General features: G+C 43.0%; 1 protein-coding gene across 1 annotated transcript in view; it reads left to right on the top strand.

Annotated features, from left to right (window-relative positions):
* RGL1 (ral guanine nucleotide dissociation stimulator like 1) overlaps window positions 1-18473 on the top strand; it is a 121508-nt gene extending 103035 nt beyond the window's left edge. Inside the window, exons 13-18 of the mRNA XM_081300246.1 lie at window positions 86-207; window positions 2163-2252; window positions 4642-4828; window positions 8573-8827; window positions 14302-14416; window positions 16808-18473. Of these exons, the coding sequence (XP_081156372.1) occupies window positions 86-207; window positions 2163-2252; window positions 4642-4828; window positions 8573-8827; window positions 14302-14416; window positions 16808-16995 (957 nt within the window). The 3' untranslated portion in view covers window positions 16996-18473. The remainder of the gene's footprint in view (window positions 1-85; window positions 208-2162; window positions 2253-4641; window positions 4829-8572; window positions 8828-14301; window positions 14417-16807) is intronic.
* Window positions 18474-18605: the final 132 nt, after the last annotated feature.

Raw genomic sequence — 18605 nt, 5'->3', positions numbered from 1 at the left:
CCCAAGGTGTTATATTTTCATGTTTGAAAGGTCTGACTTGGTTGGCCTTCTTGTTCACTTCTTTTGGTTGTTTTGTCTGCTTTAGGAATTTGAAGTGATTGCCCAAATAAAGCTCCTACAGTCAGCTTGCAACAGCTATTGCATGACCCCAGACCAGAAGTTCATCCAGTGGTTCCAGAGGCAGCAGCTCTTAACAGAGGAGGAGAGGTAGGCTGGCTGGTGGTCTGCCCGGGACTGAGGTGTCAGCCTGAGGAGCACGGCCTCCAGTGCCTTCCTGGGTGGCCGCAGCTGGGATCTAGGTCCTTGGTCTTCAAAGGAGCATGGCATAGCAGGAAAAGCAGGACTGACATTGTGGGAGAGCGCGCCTTCAGAGTCTTGCTCTGCCACTTTCCTACCCTGTGGCCTCGAACACATCTTTATTTTTCCTCATCTTCTGGATGCTCATCTGTAAAGTGTTCCTTCTGAGGCTTAAATGAGCATATTTGGGAAAGCACTGTCAGACTATGAATTATCACTACTACCACTAGCGAGGTCACTGTGTTTGTCACAAGTGTTAATTGGGGAGCTTGCAATCCAGGGAGAGAAAGTGATGCATGAACATTTGAAATATGGTGCAAAGCTCAGTGCTACAGAGCCCACGGGCAGGAGCATGTTCTGTAGCCAAGGAGGGAGGAGGATGGAAGGTACGCGGGCATCACACGTAGGCTGGCTGGAATGGGGGAGACCTCACCAGGAGAAGTTGGGGAGGATGCTGCAGATAGAACTGAACGAGGTGGGGCTGGGCTGGGGCTCAGTGGGTGGAGCGCTTGCCTGGCATGTGTGAGGCACTGGGTTTGAGTCTCAGCACCACATATAAATAAATGAGTAAAATAAAGGTCCATCAACATCTAAAAATACATATTAAAAAAAAAAAAAAAGAACCAAGCAAAGGCCTGGCAGCTGACAGGCGTGGCATTTGGAGTAGTGGTGAGGACTCGGTGTGGGCGGGGCAGTGCTTGCTGAGCATGGAAAGGCACCAGTACCCCTAGTGCTCTGGCTGTTGGCCCAGCACGGGATCAGACCTTACCTGTAGTCTGGTGGTTACACCACTTGTTTTTGCATTTTTAGTAGTTGTGGGAAAAATAAAAACAAGAGACTAGTAATATGACATGGGGCAGTTTTTTGAAATTCAAATTCCAGGATCCATAAATAAAGTTGTGTTGGCACACAGCCCATTCATTTACATCTTATCTATGGTTCCTGTCTGGCTTTACAGACAGTTGAGTAGCTGCACAAAGACCACATGGACCACAGGCCTAAAATACTTACTATCTGGTCTTTCCAGAAAAAAGTTTGCTTATCATACTATAGACTGGGGAATTTCTTTGGAAGTTTATTGTAGGGGAGAGTGAAAGTTAGTCTTTGCCAATGAGGAGTTGAGAGTTAGAGGAGTATTAGAACTATTGGTGACAGTGTTTGGATTCAAACTCAGGGCTCTTTGATTTGTGGTGTCAGGCCACCATTTCCATGTGCTTTGTAACCAAATACTTCTGCTAACTAGACCTACAAGCTTTTGTGAGACAAGCATTTCAAATCAGATATAAACTCCTCTTGTCCTATGGCCTGTCATATAGATGTCTAAATCTGGAGTATTTTTAATTTGGGATGTTTTGATGATTCAGAATTGCATTTATAGTCATGTGTATATATCTTTACAGATAATGTAGTTGCCTATGTATAATCAATGAAGGTAGATATTTTACAAAAGTCTTTTTCATTTCCTGGAGAGAAGAACAGTCCTACATGCATGTATACAAATACACAAAGTAATTAGACGGAGGTGGTAGAGAAGAAACAGGAGGGAAGTGATGGAGGCCGACTCTTCCCCTGGCTTAGCAGTGGGAGAACAATGATCAGAAAATAGAGTGGAGTCAGCTTTTGTTGCTGTCACATGTATGATCCTGGTATGTGAAGCTTGCAGAACCAAATGGCTGAATCCAGGTGCCAGTGGGTGGAATGAGGGGATAAGCCTCACAGTGTAAAATTTTAAAATCTGGCCAGTAAGTAAGTACCCTCTGACAGTCAGAGGTTTCCTCTAAAATAAAAACCAATAAATCATGTGAATTTAAACCTGTTCTTCAGTTCTCCAACTTCGACCTCATCAGCACCCCTCTCTTTCCCAGCTATGCCCTCTCCTGTGAGATTGAAGCAGCTGCTGAGGCCAGCACCACCTCTCCCAAGCCTCGGAAGAGCATGGTGAAGAGGCTCAGCCTGTGAGTACCACCCAGGGCTCCTGCGGCCCAGGGAAGGTCTCAGCAGAGTGGGGGAGAGGAAATGTATCCAGCCAGGTCTCCATGAGTCAGGGTAGAAGTGAAGGACACTCAAATAGTTGATCTTTCTGTCATGAGCTCAGAACATTTGTTACATGCATTCATTCCTCTCTGCTCCTTCCTCTGGTGTGAACCTCCGTCATCTCCTGTGTAGACCACCCTGCCAACGTCTTTGTTGTCTCCGGGCTGTCCCCTGGCTCTGGCTTGCATTCTCCACTAATAGCCTGGTGATCTTTTGAACATAGATGATGTTGCTTCCTTACATAGAAACCTCTGAAGGTATTCTGAATAAAACCTGAACTCCTATTTTTGTCTTTTAAGCTCTGATACCTTGTCTTTATCTTTGATGCTGATGACTGAGGATCTTTATTTAGATCCATTCATAATTTTTCATGAATCTAGCAGTGAGTTTTCTCTTCCACAGTTATTTAACCCTTCTACTGAGTTTTTAATTTCAGTTATATTTTTCACTTGGAAACAAAATTTTTCAAATTATTCTCTTGTTTTTTTTTTGTCAGTGGCTTGCTCTAAATTCTTGTTTTTATTTTCTTCTCTTTATGTTTTAATATTTTAAATCATACTTATTTTATAGCTTTGTCTTTGGTAGACATGCAAACCTTTGTTGAATGAATGAATAAATTACAAGTTTTTTCTGACAGTTCTCATATCTGAAGTTTTCAGGAGTCTAAACCTGTTGTTTGAGCCAGGTGTGGTGGCTCATACCTATAATCCCAGTGGCTTGAGAGGCTGAGCCAGGAGGATTGTGAGTTCAAAGCCAGCCTTAGCAACTTAGCTAGACCCTGTCTCAAAATAAAGACACAAAAATGGCTGGAGATGTGACTCAATGCTTAAGTACCCCTGGGTTCAATCCCTAATACCAAAAAATAAAAAAGTAAAAATAAACCTGTTGTTTGTTATGCCCATTGACTTTCCCTTTGAGTGGAATACTTCTTTGTATGTATTTTTATAATTTTTATTGTGGGGGCTGGAGATGTGGCTCAAGAGGTAGCATGCTCACCTGGCATGCGCGGGGCACTGGGTTCGATCCTCAGCACCACATAAAAATAAAAAATAAAGATGTTGTGTCCACTGAAAACTAAAAAATAAATATATTAAAAATTCTCTCTCTCTCTCTCAAAAAATTTTTTTATTGTGAGCTCATTTTTATCAGGGAATTCTCCATAGTCTGGTTGTAGGTATATCCCTCTAGAAAAATTTCTTTTTTCTTTTTCCTCCTCTCCTCTCCTCTCCTCTCCTCTCCTCAACTCTGCATTCCTCTCATCTCCTCTCCATACCTCTTCTTTCATTTTTTTCCCTTCCTTTACGTTCTCCCAGGGATGTCTTGGCCTGAGAATTCCTAACTTCTAGACCACATAGGTAGCGAATCCGGGTGAGGTACAGGCCAGGCTCATACATGATTTCCAGGAGACATTTTTCTTCCATCCAAGACAGACAGGCTTCCCTGCTATCTTCCTGTGTCAGTAGGAAGACATTTTTCTAGGCATTCTCTTTACTGAGAGTACAGACTTTTGAGGACCCTGGCTTTATATAAGGGGTTTTGGTTTTAACTCTCCACCTTTTATAAAGCGAATCCCTCATCTCTGAGTCCTCTGTCTGTGTTAAAACCCATGATCAATGCATGTTATATGCATATGTGGCAAATCACACTGAACTCCATTCATATGTATAATTAATATGTGTTTAATACGTTTTTATAAAATATGCCACTCTTTTGCCGTAATTCGTGCTTCCCATTTAGCAGAGCAGCTGGAGAAATAGCTCACATGCTTCCAGTTTTCAGTTCCTTTTCATTTATGTCCTGTAGGGATGTCCCTTACTATCTTGCAAACTCAACTGAAAGGAGTTTTAAACACTGTTTTATAGGGGAAGGGTTTGGGTTATTGTAGGTCACCAGATAGTTGGAAGCTGAAGTCTTCCTCCTTGGTTTCTTATTCAAAGCATGACAACCTTCTTCAGTCTCATGAAGTTCCTTTTAGGGTAGGGGGTGATAGGGTATGGTGATGATGTTTTGATCCTGCTAAAGTGGTCCATAGACTGTTAAAAGATGAAGGGCCATTGACCTAGAAAGACCCCAGTTTACTCAGCTAAGCAGTCTATGTGTACTTTGAAGCTGGAAATAACTTATTGGGACAAAATGTTTACTGCTAGTCATTAGAAACCTATTTATAGCAAACATTCTTCTAAAATACTAATTGCCTGTCAAGATTACAAGATTGAGAAACATCAGAAACTTAATCAGCACAAAATATTTGCTCCGTCATGGATCCAGATTGATAATGGCCCAAACGCTTGGCCTCTTGTTTTTTTGCAGACTGTTTCTGGGGTCAGACATCATCACCAGTAGCACTCCCACCAAAGAGCAGCCCAAGTCCACAGCCAGTGGGAGCTCTGGGGAAAGCATGGACTCCGTGAGCGTGTCATCCTGCGAGTCGAACCACTCCGAGGCCGAGGAGGGCTCTATTACTCCCATGGACACACCCGACGAGCCTCAGAAGAAGGTATCTGCTCAGCCCTCTTCTTCATTCCCGCTGCGGGCGCCTGACGTAATGTTTGCCACACAAGGAATGTTTGCTTTTAAGTTTATCGCTCTGCAATATTTTCAAAGTCAAGTTTTAAAAGAGGTATCAAAAGCAGAGTTCAATCCAGAACCCATTCCTTATAGAGATAGGTAGAAAAGCAGGAAGAAGGTTGTTTTCTTCATTTGGGCTTTGAATTACTATCCCATAACCACATCTAAAGGTTCTGGAGGGTTGTGACCTGTAACATAAACTAGACTTTATTCAGGAGAAGCAGGATTGCTTAGAAGGAGTGCAAAAGCCAGAGACAGAGATGTGTCAACTTGTTTGTTCCGTACCTTGCCTTGGCCAAGTTTTTACCATAATAATATTGCATAACAAACCACGCTAAAACTCAGCAACTTGAGACAGCAGCCATTTATTCTTTCAAATACATCTAAGGGGTTGGCTTGTTTGTGTCAGGCTTGGCTCTAGGCCACAGTTTGGTCCAAGTCTGCTTCACCTCCTGCCCCTCTTTGGACTAATAGGCTACCCAGCATATGCATTAGCATGCTAAGACAGCTGAGGAAGGGGCGAGACCAGCCCTGCAAGCACACAGCAAGCCTTTAATTACACTGGCTAAAGCAATCACATGGCTAAGTCTTACAGGGAAACATGCTCCCTGTGACAAAGAGTAGCAAAGAGCATGGGCGCAGAGTGCAGGAGAGGGTGAAGAGTTGTAGTGGTCAGACAGCCCCTGGTGTCTGAAACAGATGGACAGTAATGAGAAGAGATACAGGAATTCTCGTGGAGTTTCCAATTTTCATGGCTGCATAAGTACATGAAGAGAATGTGCACTCTTGTGTACACATCTGCTTCTGGGCAAGGAGTTTGCGTCAGAGATGGGCTTTGCTATGATTGGAACTTACACCATTTGATGGGGATTTTGGGCCACCAAACTTGCTGTGTGGTGGCCTCTGGCTTCTTAGCTTGAGTTTGGGCTGATGAGGTGCAGTGTTGCTTACGGTTCCTCCACTTCGTTTGTATTTGGCTCTGCAAGGGGACCTGTATTTCTTCACATGGTGTCATCAGCAGTAACGTGTTGTCTGGGATCCCTGAAGTGACTTTGTCGAGCAGTGGCATCAGGCTCAGGAGTCATAGAAAGAGATACTCAAATGCTGCCCCAGTGGGATTCTCCCCTTTCTGCTCTGAGTCCAGGAGATTCAGTCCTTCATGCTCCCAATGTTGAAGGAAAAGCCCCGTCATTGTATATCCTCTCAGGAGTCATGTCTCCTAAACCAGGAATGTGACCATTCTCCATGGTCTGACTGACACACAGCGTTGGATTTGTCCAAATCTAGCATGAAGTGTCATTCACTTTTTGATGGGTTCTTATGTGGTCAGGCCCCATAACTGATGGTGGATTATGTAGAAAAGGGGCTTCTGAGGCATTGCCTGCATCTGCGAGGGATTCCTCCCTCTCTGGAAAGGAGATGGAATCACTTTCTTGCATGGAGGTGCAGAGGAAGCGTGTCTAAGTATAGGCCATTCCTTCTGAAACCATGCAGAAGCCCGCGTGCTGTCGTTCACACCTCCCTGGCTTTCTTTCGCCTCATCTCTTACCACACTGTCTCTCTGATTTCTTGTACGAGTCGTGGCTTTGTATTCTTTGGATGAACCTTCCTCACAGTTGGGAGTTTCTGCACAGTGAAAGGTGGATGCTTGCCTTGGGTGCAGGGAGCTCCTGGGCTGCAGAGTCCCGGCATGTCACTGGGAAAGGCCCTTGGTTCTCTGCTCAGTGCGTGGCAAGGCCTGGGGACTTTCAGAGTCCAGTACTACTCTGTAGTCCCGTGAGGACACCAGCAGCCCTCAGGCTGGCCACCCTCCTTTTCCACAGGCTAGCTGTGAGGTGGCGCTCCTAAGAGCCGGGTGGAGGCGTAACTGGGGCCTCTCTGGCTTCCTCCTCCTGATCTGATTCCTGAACATTTATTTTTACACTTGCTCCTCACCGCTCCAATTCTCAGTAAGAATTTGAGGGTTCATTAGGTAGAACCGCTCACCATTAGAACTCCTATAACCCAGTCATCCTCAAGGCTTTGCCTTAATTATAAATGTTGTTAGAATCATGGAAAGTCTAACAAAAAAGTTTGCATGGAGGAAAATGAAGGTGAAAAAATGAAGGTGGACCTTTCTTGGCTAATACAAGAAAAGTTATGCTGTAAAATGATCCACCCTCAACCCTCACAGCGATTCCCTTGGGAATATAAGCAAAAAAAAAAAAAAAAAAAAAAAAGTTAATGTAATGAAACCACATTATGATAGAGCTACAGTTAGACTCTCTACCAAAATTATCATATGAGCTTCCTGGCTGTCATTAAACAAACCACGCAGTAGAGTTTAATGTGTAGTTATGCCTCAGGAAGGAGAAGCCCCCAGGAAATATGACAAAGGAGACTCCATTTCCTTAGAAGCAAGATTATCAGAAAGCTAAAATTCTATAGTCCGTTTCCACAGAAGGGCACACAAAGATGGAAGAAATTACTCTTGTTTCTAAATGGTTTTCAGAATATTTTATAAGACTAATATGGTATAATTTAACTTCACTAATTCTTAGAAATTACTCATAATTTTCTACAATAATAACTGATCTCTAAAATGTTTGGCCTTAATGATTTTTGTGGGGGGGGGGGATAACTCCTATTGAATTTTTAGCTTCCTCTCTATTTGCATGTCTTCAGTATGTCATTGATATTGCATGTATGATAAATAAATGGCTGATCACAAAAGCCACATTAACAGTAGCACCCCATTCCCCAACTGTTCTTGATAGAACATGAACATATACATGGTTGGCTGTAGCAGCCAGTGTAGAAAGTGGCAGAGCTGCTCAAAGGCTGTGTCCTCCTGGACAAGTCACTTTATTCTCTGAATCTTATTCTCCTAAACTTTATAATGCTCTGCTTTTTGTTCACAAGAAAGTTGCAAGATCCAAATAAGGTAAGATATGAAAGCTTATCACCAACTCACAGGGCTGAACGTAGCAAGGATGCTGGGTTAATTCCTCATGTAAACTTCGCGCTTGCTCTGTGAACACGACGGTGGGGGTCAAGGAACTGGGTGCTTGTCGTGGTAGTATTGTCAGCTAGCTGGGTGAACCTGGAGCCAGTGTTCTCTCTGGGTCTCAGGCTCCTTGGCCTTAGAAAGGGAATGGGCCCAGGTGACCTCCAGGGGCCTTTCCAACAGGAATGTTCTACTCAGAGCTCTGTCATCTGTGGTCCTCATCCTGGAAATATCTAACAACACAGACTTTTCCTCCTACAACAAAACCAATTATGAAGTGAAATCAGGTTAGAATGATCTTCGTGGCCACGTTGAGAACTTTGGGGCTCAAGGCCATGAGACTGAATCAAGTGTTGTAAGGCTTTCCTCCGGCCCTTTAAGCCTCCTTCCTTCCGGAGCCCATATTGCCTCTGGTTTCTGGTATCTGCTGCCATCTGCTGGTTAGCTTCTGTAAGAACAGTTAAAAACTAGGGAAGTGAGAGAACACCTGGATACAGTGATTAGGTCACCCTGAGTCACAGGTAAACCTGTGCCATGGGGGTGGGAGGCGCTCACACCAGAGGCAAGTTGCTGTGGGGAAAATATTTGAAGTTTATTGCTCTCTATTGCTACCTCTGATTTGAAAATTGCAAAGTGCACTGTTGGCCAAGTTCTGATAGTTTCCTTCTGGGATGTTTGCTCTTCCAGCTCTCTGAGTCCTCCTCCTCTTGTTCCTCCATCCATTCCATGGACACAAATTCCTCAGGGATGTCATCCTTAATCAACCCCCTCTCCTCTCCTCCATCCTGCAACAACAACCCTAAAATCCACAAGCGCTCTGTCTCCGTGACATCCATTACCTCCACAGTGCTGCCTCCTGTTTACAACCAACAGAACGAAGACACCTGCATAATCCGCATCAGTATAGAAGACAACAATGGCAACATGTACAAGAGCATCATGGTAAGGAGATGGGGTTTCTGTCTGTGCGGTCCCCCCAGAGGACACCCCTAAATGAGTGTGATATTCCCACATCTGTACGTTCACACAGAATGATTGTGTCCAAATGCCAACTTCTCCCTGGGTGTGGATGAGTGGTATATTTCCATCAAGTATGTATACCAACAGTGCACACAGGATAAAGTTTTTACATCTAAAAATTATTCATCCAGTTCAGTGTCATCCTTTTCAAAATTTTCAGTTTGGGTGACTGTATGGCTATATTCCAGGGAAGATGCCCTGGGCTCCTACCTTCTTGGAAGTTGTCTTGCATCAGAGTTTATAATTGAGTCAATGTGCATTCTTAGTCCTGTGCTTCCTGGTGAACTTTTTCTTCCTTTAATCATCAGGATCAAACCTGATGTTACTAAAGTAGATGATCAAGCTGGAGATACAGTTTTAAGTTTCTTATAAAAACTGCCTTTTCCTTAGGATAGTTAAAAAATGCTTTTAATAATGCCCATCTTTTTGGAGTACACACAGAGCTTCCCATGGTGGGTGCGTGAAGTCTACTATGTTATTACAGAAACAGACTCCTTGCTGATAGGGCCTCTCGGGTCTTGAAAGTCAGATTCTCCTTTGCAGCAGAATCCCATAGCTAATTCACACCTCCCTCCCCACTCACCTCTGTGAGGACCCGGTGAGCAAATGCAAGCTGAGGTCTGCCTGTGACACAGTGGTGTGGAGGCACTGTCCTTTAACATTCCAGAGAAAATCTTTGCTAAGACATTCCTCAAATCAACAAAGTAGTTACTGAACATTTGCTGAGTATATTAGTCATGGGACCAGGCTTTGAGATAGGAACAAGAATGAGATATTTCTGTCTTTGAGGATAATAAAAAAGGTTATCATAAAAAAAGGGGAGATCATGAAACATTATTCAGAATATGCTAAATGCTCTAGCAGAGGCCAGATTAGATTGGACAGGGTCTTGTGGCCCACACAAAGGAGTTTGTATTCATCCTACAGGTGGTGGGCTCTCATTGAAGGCTTTTCAGTAGTCAGACTTGTTCATCAGCAAAGCAGCTGCCCTTGGGGGACCTGTTGCTAGAGAGTGGGGGAGACTAGGAAAGGAGCGGGTAGGAGGTGAGATGGGCTTGGATGACAGTCATATGGCGGATACATAGGGAAGGCTTCTTAGGAGATGTTATGTAGCTTCTAGTTACTCTGGGGGAATGTGGGACGGGCGGATGAGAGTCTGGCCAGGCATCTTGGTGTAGTGCGGCTCTGTCAAGTGAGATGCAGACTACTGGAGAAGCAGGCTTGGGAGGGCATCTGAGTCAGAGCACCAGGAGGACCAGGTATTGCCTGATGGACAGTCAGAGGCAGGGGTAGTAGGAGGCCGGTGCTGAGATGAGTACTAGGAGTGGTCCAGCCACCAGGGTGGACATAGTCATGTGGGAGTGAGCGAGTGTAGGATGGGGCACAGCTTGACTGGGAGTGAGGGAAGGGCTTGTAAAAGAGCCTCAGAAGGCCAGAGAACCTCCGGGAAGCAAGGTCCTTTGTTAGGTTGCATTTTCAGCATGGCCTGCTCATATGGCTTCTCTTACTCGTGCCGTCCAGAGAGAAGTCATTTCCCCCTCTAATTCTACAGTGTCTCTAAATTATAGCATGGATTTGTACACCCAGGAGTTACACTTGGGACATGCCCATGAGTGTGTACACTGCCCTGTCTGGGGACATCTGTGAGCAGCTGAGATTTTTCTAGTTCTTCTGCTAGGAGTCTTGAACTGCTGGGCTGAGTTTGGGGAGATGATTCATGGATCATCCAGATTGCTCTTCTCAACACAGGTGCTGCCTTTGGAATTTTGCACCTCTGTCACCCGCCCTATGGCTGTTTATGTGACACAAGGTGGTGCCCCTCATCTTCATAAGCTTGCCACCTGCCTCTCAGGCCCATTCTGGACAGGTGGCATGACATGTCACACTAGTGGTCTCCTTCTCACAGTTAGCCTGAAGAGAGTCTTTGCTCCATGGGAATTCCCTTTATCAATATGTTATACTTGAACAGAAGGTAGAAATAATTTAATCCAGGTTTGGCCTAGAGTAGCAAGTCTCAAACTTTTTGGTCCCAGGACCTGTTTAGAACCTAAAAAATGATTAAATATTCCAAAGAGCTTCAGGCTAATACAGGTTGTATGTATTGATATTTACCATATTAAATATTAAAACAAAATTTTAAAATATTTTCATTTATTTAAAATAACAACAAACACATTTCACATTCATGCAAATTATATTTTTAATGAGCAATATCTATTTTTTCCAAAAATGGTTGAGTAAAAGAGAAACATTGTTTTACTTACAATCTTCTTCTGGAAAGTTTGCTGAGATGTATTGTTTGGTTAGTAGTATATGATGAAAATCCAGCTACACAGGTATGGATTTGGAACAGGGAGGAGCATTTTAATGCTTTTTCAGATAATTATAGACATGCCTCTTCATGAGTCAAGAGTTAATAAACTTAGTAATTTTTACTGTTCTATCAAGGACATTTATAAATGAAACAGCTTTCTTTTGCTTTTGTTTTTTTGCTCCTAATATGTGGTGTTGAGAACACAGTGGCTGCTGGTCTGCTCAGGTAGCCCTCTCTGCTGATCTGTGCTAAGGTGCCAACATTTCATCCCCGTCATTGCTCTACAATAACAATACAAATTGTCAACCTGAGTGAAAAGACAAACAGTATCTTAGTATTATTATGAAAATGATTTCATGAATTCCCTCCAGGATCTCAGGGACTCTGGGGCCATAGAGTCCCCACTGAGAACTGCTGGCCTATAAAGAAGGTAGGAGAAGCCATAGTTTAACCCTCAGTTAAACTGTTAATGCTCAGGGACCATGGAGAAGTGTCTTCTTCTTTTAAAAAAAAAATATATTTATTTTTTAGTTGTAGTTGGGCACAATACCTTTATTTTATTTATTTTTATGTGGTGCTGAGGATCTCGGACGTGCTAAGTGAGCAGTCTACACCTGAGCCACAACCCCAGGCCAAGAAGTGTCTTCTACCACCAGAACGCTCTCAGTGACATTTCTGTCCACTTGGTAATCTCAGAGATTTCCCGAGATCTCTTAATGCAGTGTTTATGGTTTCAAGAATGTGCATGAAAGTGATACTGAAGCCTCATGCACTAACTGAGCCACCAGCCACATGTGGCAATTGAGCATTCGAAATGGGCTAAGTCCAAACTGAGATGAGCTGTGAGTATAAAATACATCCCAGGGTTTGAGGACTTGGTACAAAAAAAAAAAAAAGAATTATAATATCTCATTAATAATTTTTCTATTGATTTTATATTGACAATAACAGTTTGAATGCATTGGGTTAAATAAAATATATTAAAATTAATTTTGTGGGCTGGCATTGTAGTTCAATGGTAGAACACTTGCCTAGCACGTATAAGGCCCTGGGTTTTATCCCCAGTGCTATAAAAGCAATATTTTAGAGAAAAAAAATTATTTGTTTTAATTAGTTATACATGACAGTAGACTGCATTTATGTACTTTGATATATATAAATGGGATACAATTTCTCATTTTTCTGACATACATGTTGTAGAATCATATTGGTCATGCAGTCACATGTATACATAAACCAATAATGTCTGTTTCGTTCTACTACCCTTCCTATCCCACATTCCCTCTCTCCCCTCCCTTCACTTCCCTCCACCTAATCTAAGGTAACTCTATTCTTCTCTAGTGCCCTACCCTCCTTATTGTGAATTAGCATTCAGCCTTTGATTTTTTGGGATTGGCTTATTTCACTTAGCATTATATCCTCCAACTGATGAAGGAGCAGAGATGTAATTTTTAAAATTTTATTTTTCAAAAACTTTTTAGATGTGTCTGCTAAACATTTAATGGACACATGGCTCACATCATATATCTGTTGGCAGGGTTGGTTCAATATAACAGTATATGGCCGCATGACTGAGCTAATAGTTACTGTAACCATTAGTTCTCCTCAGGAGCTTCTAGGTACAAAGTACTAAAATCCCAAGGACAGCCTTTGGCCTCCTTCAATTTGTAGCCTGGCTTTATGCTTAAATAGAAGTCTGGAGCCTAATATTCACCCCCAGGTGGTGTCCTTAAGCTTCATGCTGTTAGTTCGGTTTGACCCAGTTTGGAAAGAATTTCCTTCGAACTATTGAAAAATTATTTTCCTTCTGAAGAATTTCCTGTGCACCTATTTTCCTTTTGCAAATGGATTATACCAGACATTTTGGTAATAGACAAGTGAACAAGATCTTTATTGCTTACAAGGACCCATTGTAATGCATGTTGTTTATTGAATCACAAACACCAGCTGCTGCCCTGAGTAGAGGGAGGCATCTAGGCACGCCATCCTCGGGTCACACTGGCAGAGTGTCTTGGAGGAGATTAAACTGTGTGTGTGTTTCTCTGCAGTCCTCTTACCTCCTGGTGAGAACAGCTTTTTGTTTTAAGCAAGAATAACTGAGTTTTCCTTACTGTCACGTTTAAAGAAATCACTTGAGGTATGGAGCATAAGTCAGCCCTCCAGTGTGGCCCTGCAATGGCTAACTGGGGCAGAGATGAAGAGAAAATCAGACTTGTGCTTTTAAGACAGTTAGAAGCTGATTTTTATTGAAACATAATTTACATATAATTTTACATACAGATCATAAGAGTTCAGTTCTTTGAGTTTTAATAACTGTATATGTTTGCATAACCACCACTCCAAATCTAAATTGAGAACATTGCCATCCCCCTAAAATTCCCTATGCCTCTTCGAACCGGGCCTCCTTAAACCTTGAGGTTAGTTTCTAATACCACCAACACAGGAGTTTTCATTCCTTTTGTTTTTGAAAGAATAGATTCCAGTAATGTGTCATCTTCTGGGCCTGGCTTCTGAGATTCATCCACATTTTTGCACAAGCCACTTCTTGGTTCCTTCTGTTGTGAATATGCTACAGTTTCTTCATGCTATCTCCTGTTCTCTGTTGATGCAGATTCAGGTTGATTCTAGTTTGGGACTAGTCTAAATAAATCTGCTATGAATATTTGTGTATGTGTCCTTTTTTGGACATTTGCTTTCATTCCTCTTGGTAAATACGTAGGAGTAGGATTACATAGGGTCACTTGTGCTTTCTGGAATGTGGCAGAACTGTAGCCATCTTGTTGTAACTGGTCCCACAGCAGCAGCTCAACACCCAAGGCTCATCTTGGTGCAGCACTGATAGTGCGTTACATTTTCACGACCCCTTCATGGATATACTCTTTCATTGTAACCTTGACTGGTGCAGGGGCAACAGGCAGTGCAGGTGTTCTCCCATTTTAATGTTCTTATATCACTGTTCTCATGCCAAGAGTCCCTTCTTCCCAGAGAGGACTGTACAACACAAGACAGCAAGAATGAGAGTGTGAGGAGAGTGCTCCCAGGAAGCTTGGAGCTGCTTTACAAAAATTCCTTGTCTTTGCAGTTGACAAGCCAAGATAAAACCCCCGCTGTGATCCAGAGAGCAATGCTGAAGCACAACCTGGACTCAGACCCAGCCGAGGAGTATGAGCTGGTGCAGGTCATCTCAGAGGACAAAGGTGGGCACATGCTCCTTCTTGTAGCAGCATATCATATTGGTCTCCAGTTGGTGGAGGCAGAAGGAGATCTTTTTTTTTTTTTTTTAATTGGAACCTAGGGGTGTTTTGTATATCGTGCAGGGGTGAACAGCAGGGTGAACATCATGCTGTCATCTCCCTTGGAGAATTGAGCATCTCAAGCAGCTTTGCCCAACCCCCACCCCCAACTCTTGTTTATCCTTTATATATGTATACATATACACATGTATATACACACACATGTATATATGCATATACATATATACATATATATTTTATAAGTTGTTGATGGACCTTTATTTTATTTATTTGTTTATATGCAATGCTGAGGATTGAACCCAGTGCCTCACACATGCTAGGCAAGTGCTCTACCACTAAGTCACAGCCCCAACCCTATCCTGCACTCCTGCTGAGAATTCCTCCTGCCCATTCTTTGTATATTTCTTATGAGCATTTTTCTCAGGAAAGCTCTCTCATGTGTCAGGAAGTGGGGAGTAGGTAGAGGTAGTCTGTTGGGTTTTTGCAGATGGTCACATGCCTCCTTTACCCAGTAATGTGTTTCTCAGTAGTGTGTGAACCTGAAAGTTAGCGGTTTGTATAAGAATTTCTCATTATTTCACTCAGTCGCCTCTGGATGTATCTATTTGCTAATTTGAATTGGGATAGTTTCTTGAGAAAAGGGGACAGGCTGGTTAATAACTCCTCTGTCAAGGCACGGGGAGTGACTCGGCCAGAACAAGTCTCTTTCAGTGTAGGGCAGCCGCACACATAGTCAGTGAGGCCAGCTCTGTCTGCTGACACAGCCAACAGTGCTGCTGTGTCTTAATGGAGGGCTCTGTTCATCCGCAAGGAAGGCTCTCCCCAGAAAGGAAGAGCAGAATCGTACAAGTGGGGGGTGAGCAGAGGGAACAGCTGTTCACACCATTTTGACCAGCAAATCACCCAGGGCTCTCTCTCTGGCTCAGAGGGGAAGGGCTAAAACTAAACTAGTGGCTTTTCCAGGAGATGAAAAGCAACAGTCTCTGAGAAACTCCTTCAACTACCTCTTGGAGGTTTTGTCATTCCTTCAGTTGAGCCTCAGTGTGGGGACAAAACTTCCTTAGTTATAACTTTTTAGTGCAGTTGCAGTTAAGATTCTAAGCCCAGAATTTGTCTCTGGGATTTTGCCATATGTCCCACAGCAACGCCTGGTGAGAGTAGTGGTTCTGAAGACCCAGGAGCCCTGAGGTGCAGCCAGGACCCAGCTGCGACCACCAGCTATGTGGTCTCAGACAAGCCCTTGACCTCCACAGGCCATTGGCTATAACCAGTTAAATGTATATAATACCCTCTGATTCCTCATGCATTGTGGGCGATACTGAAGATTATAGAAAATAATGTTCCTGAAGGTGTGCTGAGGAAATGCTAAGGGTGGGCAGGAGCCCAGGAATACTTTGGGGGGGTTTGCTTTATGGCACAACTGTGCACATAATGTACCATGGTCACCTAGAGGCTGTTGGCATCAATCTTGCTGGGGGGTCTCAGCTAGAGAGTTTTCTTGAGGCTCCTTCAGTCCTGTTCTGTGGGTCACCTCCCCACTCCACTGCCACAAAGCTAAATGTGCACATTTTCCGTTTTTATTCTGTTTGAAGTTTTTTTTTTTTTAAAGAAACCTGTTACGCCTGAGTGCTAAAATACTACAAATCATCTCTTAAAAATAAAAATGAAAATAACTTTGCTTTGATAATTTAATATCACACTCAGAGCAATCCTTGTTCAGAAATTGCAGATAACTGGTTGAGATTTGCTGAAGTCAGAAATGGTTTAGATGTTAGCAGATAGGCACTGCTTCACATGGGTGTTTATTTAATATGAAAATGCAGACTCTGGACAAAGCAGTGATGCAAGTAGAATAACTGGGCCAATGTGGGGTTACTTTAAAAAGATGTTTTGTATTCCAAGTGAAGCATTTTGGAAAATGCTATAGATTTTCTGTTTGTTCCCATGTCATTGGGTTCCTTTAGTCTTAGTGAAAATCTGCTTTCCTGTTTGGAAAATGGACCGCCAGAAGAAGGACGGCCGAGTTCTGGTTCCAGTCCTGCTGCCCCCTAGCTGTGGTCTTGGGAATCACAACTTCTCTTGGCTTCTGCTTCTGTTAATTTAATTTAACCTTAAATTCATGGTAGCGGGTATCTTAAACCTTAGTTGCTCTTAGTTTTTTGGAAGGGGATTGAGATGTTGTTGGGACCAATTTTGTGGGTAGTGGTCACATTCCAAGAACTAACAGCCCTCATCCCATTCCTGTGTCTGGGCAAGATTTATCCCTGCCGCTGTCATGGCCTGTTATGGGCCCCTACGTAAGCTGACTGCCTTCACTTTCCTTTTGTTTTTCAGAACTTGTGATCCCAGACTCAGCAAATGTCTTCTATGCCATGAACAGCCAAGTGAACTTTGACTTCATTTTACGCAAAAAGAACCCCATAGAAGAACAGGTGAAACTGCGCAGCCGGACGAGCCTGACATTGCCTAGGACAGCTAAACGGGGCTGCTGGAGCAACAGACACAGCAAGATCACCCTCTGAAAGAGGCACACGTGGCCCTTTGCTTGCCACAGGCCGAGCAGGGCTGAGGAAGGCTGTGGTGATTGCAATGACCATCCAGTGTTAGAGGATCATTGGTGACATCAGCAGATATATATTGAGTACTTAAGGTGTGCAGAGCACTATGTGGGGAGATTGGACATGACTTGACAAGAAAAGGATGAACGAGTCACTGATTTTCTTCAACCTATTTGAAGCTGAAATACAAAATTATCCACATGTGTAAATATATATATACACATATATTTAGTGTGTATGTGTGTATATATATGTAGATATATAAGAGGGACTTTATGGGATATTCTGGACTATGGAAAACAAATTTGCACAATGACCTAAGAAATTGAGGTCACTTTTTACAGGGAAATAGAAGAAACCGAGAACCGAAACTCCTACCTTCTGAGTTACCAGGGTCAACCCTAGGAATGCAGATTGTCCTTTGTGCCAGTATTACCTGAAGTCTGGGCTTAATTTTGGTAAAGGGAGAGGATTTCTTTCTCAATCAAGTGCCACCAGATAAAACAGTTGCAGGGGGCCGGAACTGCCACAGGCTAAATGAAATGCCACTTTGGGAAGGGTTTGGATGAGTCAGTGGCCTCCTACCTCTGCCTGCATCTGCCACTTTCTGCTCCCCAGGAGGGCAAGGAGGGACTCCAGAGGCCCCTGTGCCCCACTGGTCGCCATCACAACACCTCTAGAGTCAACATGAGCCCGGTTCGATTTCTGGAAACCCTGTTGTGTTTGTTTTCTCTCCTAAAGAACATATCATAGTCATTGTTGCACAGATAGCCATGTTCTTCAGTAACTTATCAGCCAGGAAAGAAAGCGCAAAAGAATGATGACCTGTTTGGATGGACCCTTACCTGTTTTGGAATGCCACTACTTCCTTGCCTTTTCTGATCACCGTTTGCATGTAAAATTGTCTGGAGTCCTTTGCCATCTGGATCCTAGTACCTCTATTATGTGCAATTTGTTCCTCAGGTGTAGACATTTCTACTGCGATTAACTTCATTTAATCATTTTGAACCTGTGAAAGATTCCTGAACAGCAATTACCCTGTTAATAGCCCCTTGAAGATGATCCCTGCTGATAAGAGCATCTATTTTGCTTATTAACTTTTATAGCATTCCTGTGCCTAGTCATGGGGAAAGAAATGGGACTGCATATATTATCTCAGTCCTTTCTCAAAGAGGTACATTTGTCCAGATGGAATTGATAATGTTGTTTTTTCAGGCCCCATACTGGCTACAACAGTGTCACATTAAAGTGACATTTTTGTCTCTAGTAACACCATCATGGTCTCCCTTCCAAATCTGAGCTATGCTGGGGTTTGAACTAAAAAGCCATATGTGGGAAGTTGATATGTGTAAGAAGCACTTTCAGATTATCTTTTTTTAAGAAAAAAATTTCCCAAAATACCAGTTTTTATTCCAAAAATAAAAAGAATGAGCCCAGAATATGAAGTGCAGATTGTAACATGGATCTTTTTTAAAAATTTCTAATCCTGTTACAGCTCCCAAAGGTTGTGTGGGATTGATGTTATGTAAATAGACATGAATTCTACAAGAAACACTCGAACAAGTTCAGAGATT

This window comes from Spermophilus citellus (genome assembly GCF_964194105.1).
Source record: "Spermophilus citellus genome assembly, chromosome: 6".
Taxonomy (NCBI): Eukaryota; Metazoa; Chordata; class Mammalia; order Rodentia; family Sciuridae; genus Spermophilus; species Spermophilus citellus.
The sequence above is the reverse complement of the archived record's forward strand: the minus strand, read 5'-3'. Positions and strand labels throughout refer to the sequence as shown.